This window comes from Ascaphus truei, assembly GCF_040206685.1.
Source record: "Ascaphus truei isolate aAscTru1 chromosome 2 unlocalized genomic scaffold, aAscTru1.hap1 SUPER_2_unloc_2, whole genome shotgun sequence".
NCBI lineage: Eukaryota > Metazoa > Chordata > Amphibia > Anura > Ascaphidae > Ascaphus > Ascaphus truei.
In genome coordinates, this window is record NW_027453816.1 from 888,360 (window position 1) to 904,592 (window position 16,233).

At 52.3% G+C, this 16,233-nt stretch overlaps 1 protein-coding gene across 5 annotated transcripts in view; it reads left to right on the forward strand.

Annotated features, from left to right (window-relative positions):
- LOC142473271 (uncharacterized) overlaps positions 1 to 16,233 on the forward strand; it is a 53,174-nt gene that overhangs the window by 22,923 nt on the left and 14,018 nt on the right. For all 5 annotated transcript variants that reach the window (XM_075580473.1, XM_075580474.1, XM_075580476.1 and 2 more), the window contains exon 3: positions 12,389 to 12,478. In XM_075580473.1, coding sequence (XP_075436588.1) covers positions 12,389 to 12,478 — 90 coding nt within the window. The remainder of the gene's footprint in view (positions 1 to 12,388; positions 12,479 to 16,233) is intronic.

Here is a 16,233-nt window from a genome sequence, read left to right on the forward strand (position 1 = left end):
TCTCAGCGCCTGCGCTCTGCTGCCGCAGTTACAGTCACAGCGGAGGACACGAGGGGAAAGTATCTCAGCACCTGCTCTCTACTGCCGCAGTTACAGTCACAGCGGAGGACACGAGGGGAAAGTATCTCAGCGTCTGCGCTCTGCTGCCGCAGTCACAGCGGAGGACACGAGGGGAAAGTATCTCAGCGCCTGCGCTCTGCTGCCGCAGTTACAGTCACAGCGGAGGACACGGGGGAAAGTATCTCAGCGCCTGCGCTCTGCTGCCGCAGTTACAGTCACAGCGGAGGACACGAGGGAAAGTATCTCAGCGCCTGCGCTCTGCTGCCGCAGTTACAGTCACAGCGGAGGACACGAGGGAAAGTATCTCAGCGTCTGCGCTCTGCTGCCGCAGTTACAGTCACAGCGGAGGACACGAGGGGAAAGTATCTCAGCGCCTGCGCTCTGCTGCCGCAGATACAGTCACAGCGGAGGACACGAGGGGAAAGTATCTCGGCGCCTGCGCTCTGCTGCCGCAGTTACAGTCACAGCGGAGGACACGAGGGGAAAGTATCTCAGCGTCTGCGCTCTGCTGCCGCAGTTACAGTCACAGCGGAGGACACGAGGGGAAAGTATCTCAACATCTGCGCTCTGCTGCCGCAGTTACAGTCACAGCGGAGGACACGAGGGGAAAGTATCTCAGCGTCTGCGCTCTGCTGCCGCAGTTACAGTCACAGCGGAGGACACGAGGGGAAAGTATCTCAGCGTCTGCGCTCTGCTGCCGCAGTTACAGTCACAGCGGAGGACACGAGGGGAAAGTATCTCAGCGCCTGCGCTCTGCTGCCGCAGTTCCGGTCACAGCGGAGGACACGAGGGAAAGTATCTCAGCGTCTGCGCTCTGCTGCCGCAGTTACAGTCACAGCGGAGGACACGAGGGGAAAGTATCTCAGCGCCTGCGCTCTGCTGCCGCAGTCACAGTCACAGCGGAGGACACGAGGGGAAAGTATCTCAGCGTCTGCGCTCTGCTGCCGCAGTTACAGTCACAGCGGAGGACACGAGGGGAAAGTATCTCAGCGTCTGCGCTCTGCTGCCGCAGTTACAGTCACAGCGGAGGACACGAGGGGAAAGTATCTCAGCCCTGCGCTCTGCTGCCGCAGTTACAGTCACAGCGGAGGACACGAGGGGAAAGTATCTCAGCGCCTGCGCTCTGCTGCCGCAGTTACAGTCACAGCGGAGGACACGAGGGGAAAGTATCTCCGCGTCTGCGCTCTGCTGCCGCAGTTACAGTCACAGAGGAGGACACGAGGGGAAAGTATCTCAGCGCCTGCGCTCTGCTGCCGCAGTTACAGTCACAGTGGAGGACACGAGGGGAAAGTATCTCAGCGTCCGCGCTCTGCTGCCGCAGTTACAGTCACAGCGGAGGACACGAGGGGAAAGTATCTCAGCGTCTGCGCTCTGCTGCCGCAGTTACAGTCACAGCGGAGGACACGAGGGGAAAGTATCTCGGCGCCTGCGCTCTGCTGCCGCAGTTACAGTCACAGCGGAGGACACGAGGGGAAAGTATCTCGGCGTCTGCGCTCTGCTGCCGCAGTTACAGTCACAGAGGAGGACACGAGGGGAAAGTATCTCAGCGTCTGCGTTCTGCTGCCGCAGTTACAGTCACAGCGGAGGACACGAGGGGAAAGTATCTCAGCGCCTGCGCTCTGCTGCCGCAGTTACAGTCACAGCGGAGGACACGAGGGGAAAGTATCTCAGCGTCTGCGCTCTGCTGCCGCAGTTACGGTCACAGAGGAGGACACGAGGGGAAAGTATCTCAGCGCCTGCGCTCTGCTGCCGCAGTTAGTCACAGCGGAGGACACGAGGGGAAAGTATCTCAGCGCCTGCGCTCTGCTGCCGCAGTTACGGTCACAGATGAGGACACGAGGGGAAAGTATCTCAGCGTCTGCGCTCTGCTGCCGCAGTTACAGTCACAGCGGAGGACACGAGGGGAAAGTATCTCAGCGCCTGCGCTCTGCTGCCGCAGTTACAGTCACAGCGGAGGACACGAGGGGAAAGTATCTCAGCGTCTGCGCTCTGCTGCTGCAGTTACAGTCACAGAGGAGGACACGAGGGGAAAGTATCTCAGCGTCTGCGCTCTGCTGCCGCAGTTACAGTCACAGCGGAGGACACGAGGGGAAAGTATCTCAGCGTCTGCGCTCTGCTGCCGCAGTTACAGTCACAGTGAGGACACGAGGGGAAAGTATCTCAGCGCCTGCGCTCTGCTGCCGCAGTTACAGTCACAGCGGAGGACACGAGGGGAAAGTATCTCAGCGTCTGCGCTCTGCTGCCGCAGTTCCGGTCACAGCGGAGGACACGAGGGGAAAGTATCTCAGCGCCTGCGCTCTGCTGCCGCAGTTACAGTCACAGCGGAGGACACGAGGGGAAAGTATCTCAGCGCCTGCGCTCTGCTGCCGCAGTTACAGTCACAGCGGAGGACACGAGGGGAAAGTATCTCGGCGTCTGCGCTCTGCTGCCGCAGTTACAGTCACAGCGGAGGACACGAGGGGAAAGTATCTCGGCGTCTGCGCTCTGCTGCCGCAGTTACAGTCACAGAGGAGGACACGAGGGGAAAGTATCTCAGCGTCTGCGCTCTGCTGCCGCAGTTACAGTCACAGTGAGGACACGAGGGGAAAGTATCTCAGCGCCTGCGCTCTGCTGCCGCAGTTACAGTCACAGCGGAGGACACGAGGGGAAAGTATCTCAGCGTCTGCGCTCTGCTGCCGCAGTTACAGTCACAGCGGAGGACACGAGGGGAAAGTATCTCAGCGCCTGCGCTCTGCTGCCGCAGTTACAGTCACAGCGGAGGACACGAGGGGAAAGTATCTCAGCGCCTGCGCTCTGCTGCCGCAGTTACAGTCACAGCGGAGGACACGAGGGGAAAGTATCTCAGCGTCTGCGCTCTGCTGCCGCAGTTACAGTCACAGCGGAGGACACGAGGGGAAAGTATCTCAGCGCCTGCGCTCTGCTGCCGCAGTTACAGTCACAGCGGAGGACACGAGGGGAAAGTATCTCGGCGTCTGCGCTCTGCTGCCGCAGTTACAGTCACAGCGGAGGACACGAGGGGAAAGTATCTCAGCGTCTGCGCTCTGCTGCCGCAGTTACAGTCACAGCGGAGGACACGAGGGGAAAGTATCTCAGCGTCTGCGCTCTGCTGCCGCAGTTACAGTCACAGCGGAGGACACGAGGGGAAAGTATCTCGGCGTCTGCGCTCTGCTGCCGCAGTTACAGTCACAGCGGAGGACACGAGGGGAAAGTATCTCAGCGCCTGCGCTCTGCTGCCGCAGTTACAGTCACAGCGGAGGACACGAGGGGAAAGTATCTCGGCGTCTGCGCTCTGCTGCCGCAGTTACAGTCACAGCGGAGGACACGAGGGGAAAGTATCTCGGCGTCTGCGCTCTGCTTCCGCAGTCACAGTCACAGCGGAGGACACGAGGGGAAAGTATCTCAGCGTCTGCGCTCTGCTGCCGCAGTTACAGTCACAGCGGAGGACACGAGGGGAAAGTATCTCAGCGTCTGCGCTCTGCTGCCGCAGTTACAGTCACAGAGGAGGACACGAGGGGAAAGTATCTCGGCGTCTGCGCTCTGCTGCCGCAGTTACAGTCACAGCGGAGGACACGAGGGGAAAGTATCTCAGCGCCTGCGCTCTGCTGCCGCAGTTACAGTCACAGCGGAGGACACGAGGGGAAAGTATCTCAGCGCCTGCGCTCTGCTGCCGCAGTTACATTCACAGCGGAGGACACGAGGGGAAAGTATCTCAGCGTCTGCGCTCTGCTGCCGCAGTTACATTCACAGCGGAGGACACGAGGGGAAAGTATCTCAGCGTCTGCGCTCTGCTGCCGCAGTTACAGTCACAGTGGAGGACACGAGGGGAAAGTATCTCAGCGTCTGCGCTCTGCTGCCGCAGTTACAGTCACAGCGGAGGACACGAGGGGAAAGTATCTCAGCGTCTGCGCTCTGCTGCCGCAGTTACAGTCACAGCGGAGGACACGAGGGGAAAGTATCTCGGCGTCTGCGCTCTGCTGCCGCAGTTACAGTCACAGCGGAGGACACGAGGGGAAAGTATCTCAGCGCCTGCGCTCTGCTGCCGCAGTTACAGTCACAGCGGAGGACACGAGGGGAAAGTATCTCGGCGTCTGCGCTCTGCTGCTGCAGTTACAGTCACAGCGGAGGACACGAGGGGAAAGTATCTCAGCGTCTGCGCTCTGCTGCCGCAGTTACAGTCACAGCGGAGGACACGAGGGGAAAGTATCTCAGCGCCTGCGCTCTGCTGCCGCAGTTACAGTCACAGAGGAGGACACGAGGGGAAAGTATCTCAGCGTCTGCGCTCTGCTGCCGCAGTTACAGTCACAGCGGAGGACACGAGGGGAAAGTATCTCAGCGTCTGCGCTCTGCTGCCGCAGTTACAGTCACAGCGGAGGACACGAGGGGAAAGTATCTCAGCGCCTGCGCTCTGCTGCCGCAGTTACAGTCACAGCGGAGGACACGAGGGGAAAGTATCTCAGCGTCTGCGCTCTGCTGCCGCAGTTACATTCACAGAGGAGGACACGAGGGGAAAGTATCTCAGCGTCTGCGCTCTGCTGCCGCAGTTACATTCACAGAGGAGGACATGAGGGGAAAGTATCTCGGCGTCTGCGCTCTGCTGCCGCAGTTACAGTCACAGTGGAGGACACGAGGGGAAAGTATCTCAGCGCCTGCGCTCTGCTGCCGCAGTTACAGTCACAGCGGAGGACACGAGGGGAAAGTATCTCAGCGTCTGCGCTCTGCTGTCGCAGTTACAGTCACAGCGGAGGACACGAGGGGAAAGTATCTCAGCGTCTGCGCTCTGCTGCCGCAGTTACAGTCACAGCGGAGGACACGAGGGGAAAGTATCTCGGCGCCTGCGCTCTGCTGCCGCAGTTACAGTCACAGCGGAGGACACGAGGGGAAAGTATCTCAGCGTCTGCGCTCTGCTGCCGCAGTTACAGTCACAGCGGAGGACACGAGGGGAAAGTATCTCAGCGTCTGCGCTCTGCTGCCGCAGTTACAGTCACAGCGGAGGACACGAGGGGAAAGTATCTCAGCGTCTGCGCTCTGCTGCCGCAGTTACAGTCACAGCGGAGGACACGAGGGGAAAGTATCTCAGCGCCTGCGCTCTGCTGCCGCAGTTACAGTCACAGCGGAAGACACGGGGGGGAAAGTATCTCAGCGCCTGCGCTCTGCTGCCGCAGTTACAGTCACAGCGGAGGACACGAGGGGAAAGTATCTCAGCGTCTGCGCTCTGCTGCCGCAGTTACAGTCACAGCGGAGGACACGAGGGGAAAGTATCTCAGCGCCTGCGCTCTGCTGCCGCAGTTACAGTCACAGCGGAGGACACGAGGGGAAAGTATCTCGACGTCTGCGCTCTGCTGCCGCAGTTACAGTCACAGCGGAGGACACGAGGGGAAAGTATCTCTGCGCCTGCGCTCTGCTGCCGCAGTTACGGTCATAGCGGAGGACACGAGGGGAAAGTATCTCAGCGCCTGCGCTCTGCTGCCGCAGTTACAGTCACAGCGGAGGACACGAGGGGAAAGTATCTCAGCGCCTGCGCTCTGCTGCCGCAGTTACAGTCACAGCGGAGGACACGAGGGGAAAGTATCTCAGTGTCTGCGCTCTGCTGCCGCAGTTACGGTCACAGAGGAGGACACGAGGGGAAAGTATCTCAGCGCCTGCGCTCTGCTGCCGCAGTTACAGTCACAGCGGAGGACACGAGGGGAAAGTATCTCAGCGTCTGCGCTCTGCTGCCGCAGTTAGTCACAGCGGAGGACACGAGGGGAAAGTATCTCAGCGCCTGCGCTCTGCTGCCGCAGTTACATTCACAGCGGAGGACACGAGGGGAAAGTATCTCGGCGTCTGCGCTCTGCTGTCGCAGTTACATTCACAGTGAGGACACGAGGGGAAAGTATCTCAGCGTCTGCGCTCTGCTGCCGCAGTTACAGTCACAGCGGAGGACACGAGGGGAAAGTATCTCAGCGTCTGCGCTCTGCTGCCGCAGTTACAGTCACTGCGGAGGACACGAGGGGAAAGTATCTCAGCGCCTGCGCTCTGCTGCCGCAGTTACATTCACAGAGGAGGACACGAGGGGAAAGTATCTCAGCGCCTGCGCTCTGCTGCCGCAGTTACAGTCACAGCGGAGGACACGAGGGGAAAGTATCTCAGCGCCTGCGCTCTGCTGCCGCAGTTACAGTCACAGCGGAGGACACGGGGGGAAAGTATCTCAGCGTCTGCGCTCTGCTGCCGCAGTTACAGTCACAGCGGAGGACACGAGGGGAAAGTATCTCAGCGCCTGCGCTCTGCTGCCGCAGTTACAGTCACAGTGAGGACACGAGGGGAAAGTATCTCAGCGCCTGCGCTCTGCTGCCGCAGTTACAGTCACAGCGGAGGACAAGAGGGGAAAGTATCTCAGCGTCTGCGCTCTGCTGCCGCAGTTACAGTCACAGCGGAGGACACGAGGGGAAAGTATCTCAGCGCCTGCGCTCTGCTGCCGCAGTTACAGTCACAGTGAGGACAAGAGGGGAAAGTTTCTCAGCGTCTGCGCTCTGCTGCCGCAGTTACAGTCACAGCGAAGGACACGAGGGGAAAGTATCTCAGCGTCTGCGCTCTGCTGCCGCAGTTACAGTCACAGCGGAGGACACGAGGGGAAAGTATCTCAGCGTCTGCGCTCTGCTCCCGCAGTTACAGTCACAGCGGAGGACACGAGGGGAAAGTATCTCAGCGTCTGCGCTCTGCTGCCGCAGTTACATTCACAGTGGAGGACACGAGTGTGACGGGAGCTTTGTGACAGGCTATAATAATACACCACCAAAGATATAACTGGGTTGAACCGGACGAGACTTAGATATGATAAAATATAATTTATTCCTTGAAAAATGTGAACACACGAGATATACAAATAACAGACAAAATATGGCCACTTACTTAAAGGTTAGGACAAGAAAAGCCATCAGGATACAGGATGGGCCATTTCTTCCATAATTCAGTTGACATCACAGCAATACATGCAGATCATGAAGACACATGAAAGACAATTGCGTAAGGGGTGACTCTGACTTATATACCATTTCAACCCTTCTCTTACACTCAAGGCACCGAGCTGTCTAGCAAAAATCTCTTTGAAGGAGATTTTGGCTTCCCTGTAAGTGTGAAGACCGACACTTAAAAAACACTCAGTTCCTTGGTTCCTGCCCCCAGTATAAACAATTAGGGCAATTACCTTTTGATCACCGGGCTATGTTAATTCTTGCAGGATGCTCTCCCTGCCCTATTAGCATAGCAGATGGGGGTCTGCATTGTCAGAGCAGACCCAAAACCCCATATACATGTTAATACCTACACATATTAAAATACCCGGTTCTGGTAGGTCCAGCGGGTCCAAACTTTCCAGACCTTAATGCCGGAAGTGGTACACTATAGGGTCCAAATTTCAGCCCGCTATGACCTTCAGAACCGGAGTTATACAAATATCAAACCGTTTCATATTTTATTGTAAAAATCTCCGCTAAAAAGAAATCTCAGCGTTTCACTAAATCCCCATTGAAAACAACGGGCTCCGCCGCCATGGGCTTCAATGGAGCAACTCCGCCATTGTAGTCAATGGAGTTTCCCGCCATAGACTTTCAATGGAGGAACCGCCGCCATTGAAGTCTATGAGAAAATTCACAAATTTTTACCTGCGTCCACACTCCGTCTGGTTGGTCTGAGGGGGCTGGGAAGGGGCATGCATTCAGGCCGGAACCTTGGCTATATGTCACCCAAATCCCATCCCTCTGGTCCTTCCAGAACCGGAGATATGGACTTAAACATTTCAACATTTCACACTTAGTCATTTTTTCGCCATGTGGCTTTTCCCCATTGGAATCAATGGCCAGCGCCGCCATTGACAATGCATGGCGCACGCCGTCATTAGATTCAATGGTGCGACCCTCCTTCTCCGCTCGACCCCTTACGGGGGTCCCTCATTCCCGGACCCGGTGTGGATCGTGTGTGGGGGTTCCTAGGGGTTAGGGACAAAAAGAACTTTATTCCCAGGGGCCTTAGAACCCAAGATTCCCACGCCAATTGTCGTTGAACTTGACCAAAGTGATTAAACTCTTTTAATAGACATTGTATCCGCTTTTGCGGTCTGCGGTTTGGATGGCTGCCAACCTGTTCCTCGAGGCCGGCGTTGAGGAATCTCCATTGAAGTCAATGAGCCCATTGACTTTACAATGGGAAACCGCCGCTCCTCCTCTCGGACGCAACCTGGTGGTCGTCGCTGGAAAACAGGTCCAAAACCGCTACTTCTGCCATTAGAAAGCATGGAGGCTCAATGGCGACCTATGGACGGCTGCAAAATGGAGCCTGAAAAGGCGGGAAAATTACACAAAGGGCTATAATCACTATTTTAACATTAACCCCTTCCCTCCCGCATCAACCCTAGTGTATGTGTGAGTGCAAACACCAGGATAACACAATACATTTACACGGGAATAAACATTTGGATACTGAAGCAAGGCAAAACACATTACTGGACCTCAGTCCAGTTAACCCCTTGCTTCCCAGGTGAGTAGAGGGTGGCCAAATGGGGTGTAACCCCTTTAATCCCGGGCCAAATCCTCTCTATCATGACAACGAGGGGAAAGTATCTCAGCGTCTGCTCTCTGCTGCCGCAGTTACATTCACAGTGGAGGACATGAGGGGTCGATGGACAAAGCCCCGCTCACACGCCTCTCAGCACAAGGACACTCTTCTCCAACGTGATGACGTCGTGGTGAACCCTACGCGTTTCCTCACTCCAGAAACCGTGACCATCAGGGTGTTAATCAAACGTGACTTCATCGAACCAATCGGTGATCACGCCTTGTGCCAAAACACTTAAGGACGGTGTATATTTCAGCTTTCAGAATCTGATTAAACCTACCATCACATCCCACTGCCACTATACATCTTACTGCCACTATACATCCCACTGCCACTATACATCTTACTGCCACTATACATACCACTGCCACTATACATCTCACTGCCACCATACATCTCACTGCCACCATACATCTCCCTGCCACCATACATCCCACTGCCACTATACATCTCCCTGCCACTATACATCCCAAAGCCACTATACATCTCCCTGCCACTATACATTTCCCTGCCACTATACATCTTACTGCCACTATACATCTTACTGCTACTAAACATCTCCCTGCCACCCACTGCCACTATACATGTCCCTGCCACCCACTGCCACCATACATCTCCCTGCCACTCACTGCCACTATACATCTCCCTGCCACCCACTGCCACCATACATCTCCCTGCCACCCACTGCCACTATACATCTCCCTGCCACCCACTGCCACTATACATCTCCCTGCCACCCACTGCCAGTATACATCTCCCTGCCACCCACTGCCACTATACATCTCCCTGCCACCCACTACACATCTCCCTGCCACCCACTGCCACTATACATCTCCCTGCCACCCACTGCCAGTATACATCTCCCTGCCACCCACTGCCACTATACATCTCCCTGCCACTATACATCTCCCTGCCCCCCACTGCCACTATACATCTCCCTGCCACCCACTGCCACTATACAGCTCCCTGCCACCCACTACACATCTCCCTGCCACCCACTGCCACTATAAATCTCCATGCCACCCACTACACATATCCCTGCCCCCCACTGCCACTATACATCTCCCTGCCACCCACTGCTACTATACATCTCCCTGCCACTATACATCTCCCTGCCACCCACTGCCACTATACATCTCCCTGCCACCCACTGCCACTATACATCTCCCTGCCACCCACTGCCACTATACATCTCCCTGCCACCCACTACACATCTCCCTGCCACCCACTGCCACTATACATCTCCCTGCCACTATACATCTCCCTGCCACCCACTGCCACTATACAGCTCCCTGCCACCCACTACACATCTCCCTGCCACCCACTGCCACTATACATCTCCCTGCCACCCACTACACATCTCCCTGCCCCCCACTGCCACTATACATCTCCCTGCCCCCCACTGCCATTATACATCTCCCTGCCACCCACTGCCACTATACATCTCCCTGCCACCCACTGCCACTATACATCTCCCTGCCACCCACTGCCACTATACATCTCCCTGCCACCCACTGCCACTATACATCTTACCGACACCCACTATACATCTCCCTGCCACCCACTGCCACTATACATCTTACCGACACCCACTGCCACTATACATCTCCCTGCCACCCACTGCCACTTTACTGTACATCTTACTGCCACTATACATCTCCCTGCCACCCACTGCCACTATACATCTTACTGCCACTATACATCTCCCTGCCACCCACTGCCACTATACATCTTACTGCCACTATACATCTCCCTGCCACCCACTGCCACTATAAATCTCCCTGCCACCCACTGCCTCTATACATCTCCCTGCCACCCACTGCCACTAATCTTACTGCCACTATACATCTCCCTGCCACCCACTGCCACTATACATCTTACTGCCACCCACTGCCACTAAACATCTTACTGCCAGTATACACCCCACTGCCACCCACTGCCACTATACATCCCACTGCCACCCACTGCCACTATACATCTTACTGCCACTATTCATCTCCCTGCCACCCACTGCCACTATACATTTCCCTGCCACCCTCTGCCACTATACATCTTACTGCCACTATACATCCCACTGCCACTATTCATCTCCCTGCCACCCACTGCCATTATATATCCCCCTGTCACTATACATCTCCCTGCCACCCACTGCCACAATACATCTTGCTGACACCCGTTTCTACTTTACCGCCACTTTGAGGCACTGTAATTGGGATTTAATGGAAGGTGTGTATATATCTACTAAATTGCAAGTCTCTGACTAATATGCACAGAAAATCCCACTGAACCTCTGTAGCAGACTCCCTGAATTTCATACAAGTGAATTTACCCTAAATAAAGGTACCAGTCTCCCCCGGCTTTGTTAGTGTGTATCTGAAGCACTAATGGTATCAATGGAGATCTCATGTTATTAGGTAACGAGAGGTTGCGATATCTAACCAGGTCTAGTTTGTTTAAGACATGCGTGTGAGGAGAAAAGTTTCAGGCGGTACAGATATCACAGAACTCACACTGGAGAAAAGCCTTAGAAATGCCCTGAATGTTGGAAAGTTTCAGGCGGCACAGATATCACAGAATTCACACAGGAGAAAAGCCTTAGAAATGCCCTGAATGTTGGGAAGTTTCAGGCGGCACAGATATCACAGAATTCACACTGGAGAAAAGCCTTAGAAATGCCCTGAATGTTGGAAAGTTTCAGGCGGCACAGATATCACAGAATTCACACAGGAGAAAAGCCTTAGAAATGCCCTGAATGTGGGGAAGTTTCAGACGAGACAGATATCACAGAATTTACACAGGAGAAAAGCCTTAGAAATGCCCTGAATGTGGGGAAGTTTCAGGCGGTACAGATATCACAGAATTCACACAGGAGAAAAGCCCTAGAAATGCCCTGAATGTGGGGAAGTTTCAGGCGGTACACATATCACAGAATTCACACAGGAGAAAAGCCCTAGAAATGCCCTGAATGTGGGGAAGTTTCAGGCGGTACAGATATCACAGAATTCACACAGGAGAAAAGCCTTAGACATGCTTGGGGTAAAACCATATGCTCTGAATGTGGTAAAAAGCTTCTGCCAGAAACCGCGTGTGTGCGCTGAATGTGGGAAACGCGACATTTACACATCACCTCCTTTTCTTGTTATTTATAACATGTATATAGCGCCCTTACCCAGGACCCGCTGCGCAGTAGTTAGTAAAACACAGGTGTGGTTACATATAGTTAGGTTTCTTGTACGCTTGTTGCAATTTTTGTATTATAACTCCCAGCATTTTATTGGTTATTTTATAAAGTACCGTATACACCAGGGGGGCGCAAACTTTTTTCCCTGTTCCCCCCTGCCGGCTGTCCCCTCACTCCCGCGCCCCACCCAACCCCAACTTACCCGCGCTCCGGCGTAATGACGTCACGTTGTCATAGCAACGTGACGTCAAATGACCTTGCAGCGTCATTTTGACGCCGCGTTGCCATGGCGACGCAGGGAGGAAGCCGCCGGAGCCACGGTAAGTTAGGTTTACAGAGGCCCTGCAGCTCCCCCGGCACTTAATTTAAGTGCCTTCGGGAAGCGCGCGGGGCCTCTGTAAACCCCGCGCCCCCCCGTCGGCAGTCTCGCGCCCCCCAGTTTGCGCACCACTGGTATACACTTGGTGCTATAGAAAAAATATCAATTTCTTTTGCTGCCTTGAGCGGTTGCCATGCAGGAACCTTTCACTAAATCTAAATGTCTCCTGATATAACCAGGCCTCGCTGTGAAGAAACCTGAGATTATATCCAGGATTGAACACGTGGAGCTGCCATGTGACAAAGAGAGAGGGATAAATACCTGCACAGGTGAGTAACCATCACAGCCATATGGGCGCCACGCTGACAACGTGGAAACAACCACTTCTACTTCGCAGCGCACATTGTATATGCAGTTAAGTGAAAGCACTCACCATGGAACACCTTTTGTTCTAGCTTCAGGATGACGGAGTAATACAGTACAGTAAAGTGACAGAGAAATGCAGGTCCAAGTCATTACATTTACTATAACTTCATATTTGTTTGGAAGGTATCATGTAAAAATGACACATGGTAGCGCAAACATTGCCATGCAATTGTATAATATAGTTACAATTACTTAGTAAAGGGGGGTGCGAGATTGTCGGGGGGCACGGTGGTTTCAGAGGTCCCGCGCAAACCCCCCCCCCCCAGGCATTTAAATAAAATGCCTGGGGGGCGCGCGCGAGGCCTCTGTAACTAACTTACCTTGGCTTCCAGCGACGCATCGCCATTGTAACCTGGTGTCACTTGGCAGTGGCGGTGTCATTTGATGCTTGGGGGAGTGGGGGGGGGCGAGCAGCGGAGGAGAGCAGGCAGGGGGGGGCAGGGGGAAACGATTGAGCACATCTCAGTAGATGGTGTTCGAAAAAGACATATGACCATCGCGTTCAATGTGTGTTACATTTAGACGACAGATACTTTATCCTATATTTGTACGCACGTTATTTTGGCCCAGAGGAAGGCAAATAAAAAACCCCAGTGACCCATTATCCAATTATATCTCATAAGGGGAAAAAATACATTCCCTTCTTATTTCAATAATGACAATCAGATTTCTCCCTGGATCAACATCCTTCCCATGTTTACTTATTTGGAATATCCCTGTATACCTTTTCTTTCTATTTTCAAGACAGAGCATGACAAAGCAATATATTACTACAGGAAAGGAACAATAGAGGGAGAGGGTACTGACTGGCACTGAGAGTTTGATGCAGGGGAGCCTGGTTCAATTCTCCTGTCTGCTCCTTGTGACATTGGGCAAGTCACTTTATCTCCCTGTGCCTCAGGCACCAAAAACCATAGATTGTAAGCTCCACGGGGCAGGGACCTGTGCCTGCAAAATGTCTCTGTAAAGCGCTACGTACAACTAGCAGCGCTATACAAGAACATGCTATTATTATTATAGAGAGAAATAAAGACCAAAGTCATTACATTTAGTATAAACTCATAATTGTGTTTAAAATGTATAATGTAAAAAAAAAGACACCTGACACCTAGTATAATATGAAATATATAAACACATACAAAAGACCAGAAGTTTAGAAAAAAAACGCCTGCTATAATTTCTCGCTATACACCATCCCCCGTCTTGCGTTCTGCTCAAGGATGTCTTCTCTCTACGCCTTTTGTATCTAAAGCCCTCTCCCGCCTTAAACCCTTCTCACTGACTGCCTCTGGAATGCCCTTCCCCTCAATACCCGACTAGCACCCTCTCTATCCACCTTTGGGACCTTTCGTCAAACACACCTCTAATGACGCAGCATATGGGCAGCTCCGTGGCTGATACTATACACCTCATATACACGGACCTTGGCCCACTGCAGACGCACTTACCAAAACACCATCCTACTGTCTCCGTAAGTTCTCCCTACTTACCACTTAGATTGTAAGCTCTTCGGGCCAGGGACTCCTTTTCCTATTGTCTTATGTCTGAAGCGCATATTCCCATTGTGTGTTATACTATTACGTCACATGTATTACTGTATAACAAAGATATACATATATACTGTACATTAACCTATTAGAAGTGTTGGTGTCCTTAGATGAGCTTCTAGTGTTCAGAAGAACATGAGATTCACCTGATAAAATTGCTGGACCGATTTGAGTGAATATGGGTCGAAGTTGTACAAATGTTACTATAGTTCTGTCGAACATCAGTTACTTATGTAGGGCATATCGTGTCTGAAAAAGGGTTTACCACCGACCCCTTAAAGCTGGAAGCTATTGCCACTTGGCCAAGGCCAACACAGTTTTCCAAATTGAGATCCTCTTTGGATTTCTGTGGCTATTACCGGAGGTTCATAAACTTCTCACCCATCGTTCTACCACAAACATGGCTGACCAGAGGCTATCCTTCATCCCACGGGGGTGGGTCTACAAAGGGCATGGGTGGTCAGATGGACCCCGAAATGTGAGGGAGCATTTTAAGAAAGTAAGACCTGTCTCACCAATGTCTCTGTACTGGCTTTTGCTGACCCAGAGAAACCCGATGTGCTAAATGTGGATGCTAGCCTTGAAGGACAGGGGGCAGTGCTGTACCAAGAACACCCCGAGGGGATAAGGCCTTTTGCATTTGTAAGTAGAGGGCTTTCCCAGTTGGAAACAAATGACCAGTCCATAAACTTGAGTTCCTTGCATTAAAGTGGACAGTTGTCCACAAACGGCATGATTACCTCTACAGGGCTTTTGTGGTCCATACTGACACAACCTTGGGATAAGAGATATGGTCAACTTTGAGTAAGCACACAATCCCTGCAAGCTGTAACCCCAGCACCTACCATTTCATAATATATATATGTGTGTGTGTGTGTGTGTGTGTGTGTGTGTGTGTGTGTGTGTGTGTGTGTGTGTGTGTGTGTGTGTGTGTGTGTATATTGTGTCAAAGGGAGTGCTACTGGGCATGACCAAATGTATACAACAAAAGACAAACATACCCAATGCTACATCCAATATAACAAAAAAACATAGTTAAATACTTAAATGTTGGTATTCTCCTAAATTTGGGTCATTTAGTTAAACCCTTTGGCCAAACCGTTATCAGCCTGCCGCCACGTCACCACAGGACCACAATATGCAGGTCCTAACAGGTCCTTTTGACAGAAAATAGATACATATATGATATGATGTGGTGGGTGTTGGGGTTAGAGCTTGCAGGGATTGTGTGTTTGCTAGTTGTCAACTGGTATCAGTTGTTTGGAGGTTAGTGACCCCTCCTCCCAGGATTTAAGCTCGCCCGCCCCACTTTTTAAGTAGCAGGTTTAAGTTTTCCATGAACCTATGCAGGACAGGTGCCCTGAGACATTTCTCCCTCCACTGCCACTGCAGAGGTTAATGAGAATATTCTCATGTAGTGTTAGGACCTGCACACTGGTCGTGCCATGACGTTGGTATGCAGGATTATAAGGCTTTGGCCAAAGGGTTTAACTAAATGACCCTTACTTATGGGAATATAAACATTTAAGTATTTAACTGTATTTTTCTCACATTGGATGTAGCATTGGGTGTTTTTGTCACATTGGATGTAGCATTGGGTGTTTTTGTCACATTGGATGTAGCATTGGGTGTTTTTGTCACATTGGATGTAGCATTGGGTGTTTTTGTCACTTTGGATGTAGCATTAGTTATGTTTATCACATTTGATGTAGCATTGGGTGTTTTTGTCACATTGGATGTAGCATTGGGTGTTTTTGTCACATTGGATGTAGCATTGGTTATGTTTATCACATTGGATGTAGCATTGGGTGTTTTTGTCACATTGGATGTAGCATTGGGTGTTTTTGTCACATTGGATGTAGCATTGGTTATGTTTATCACATTGGATGTAGTATTGGGTGTTTTTGTCACATTGGATGTAGCATTGGGTGTTTTTGTCACATTGGATGTAGCATTGGTTATGTTTATCACATTGGATGTAGCATTGGGTGTTTTTGTCACATTGGATGTAGTATTGGGTGTTTTTGTCACATTGGATGTAGCATTGGGTGTTTTTGTCACATTGGATGTAGCATTGGGTGTTTTTGTCACATTGGATGTAGCATTGGGTG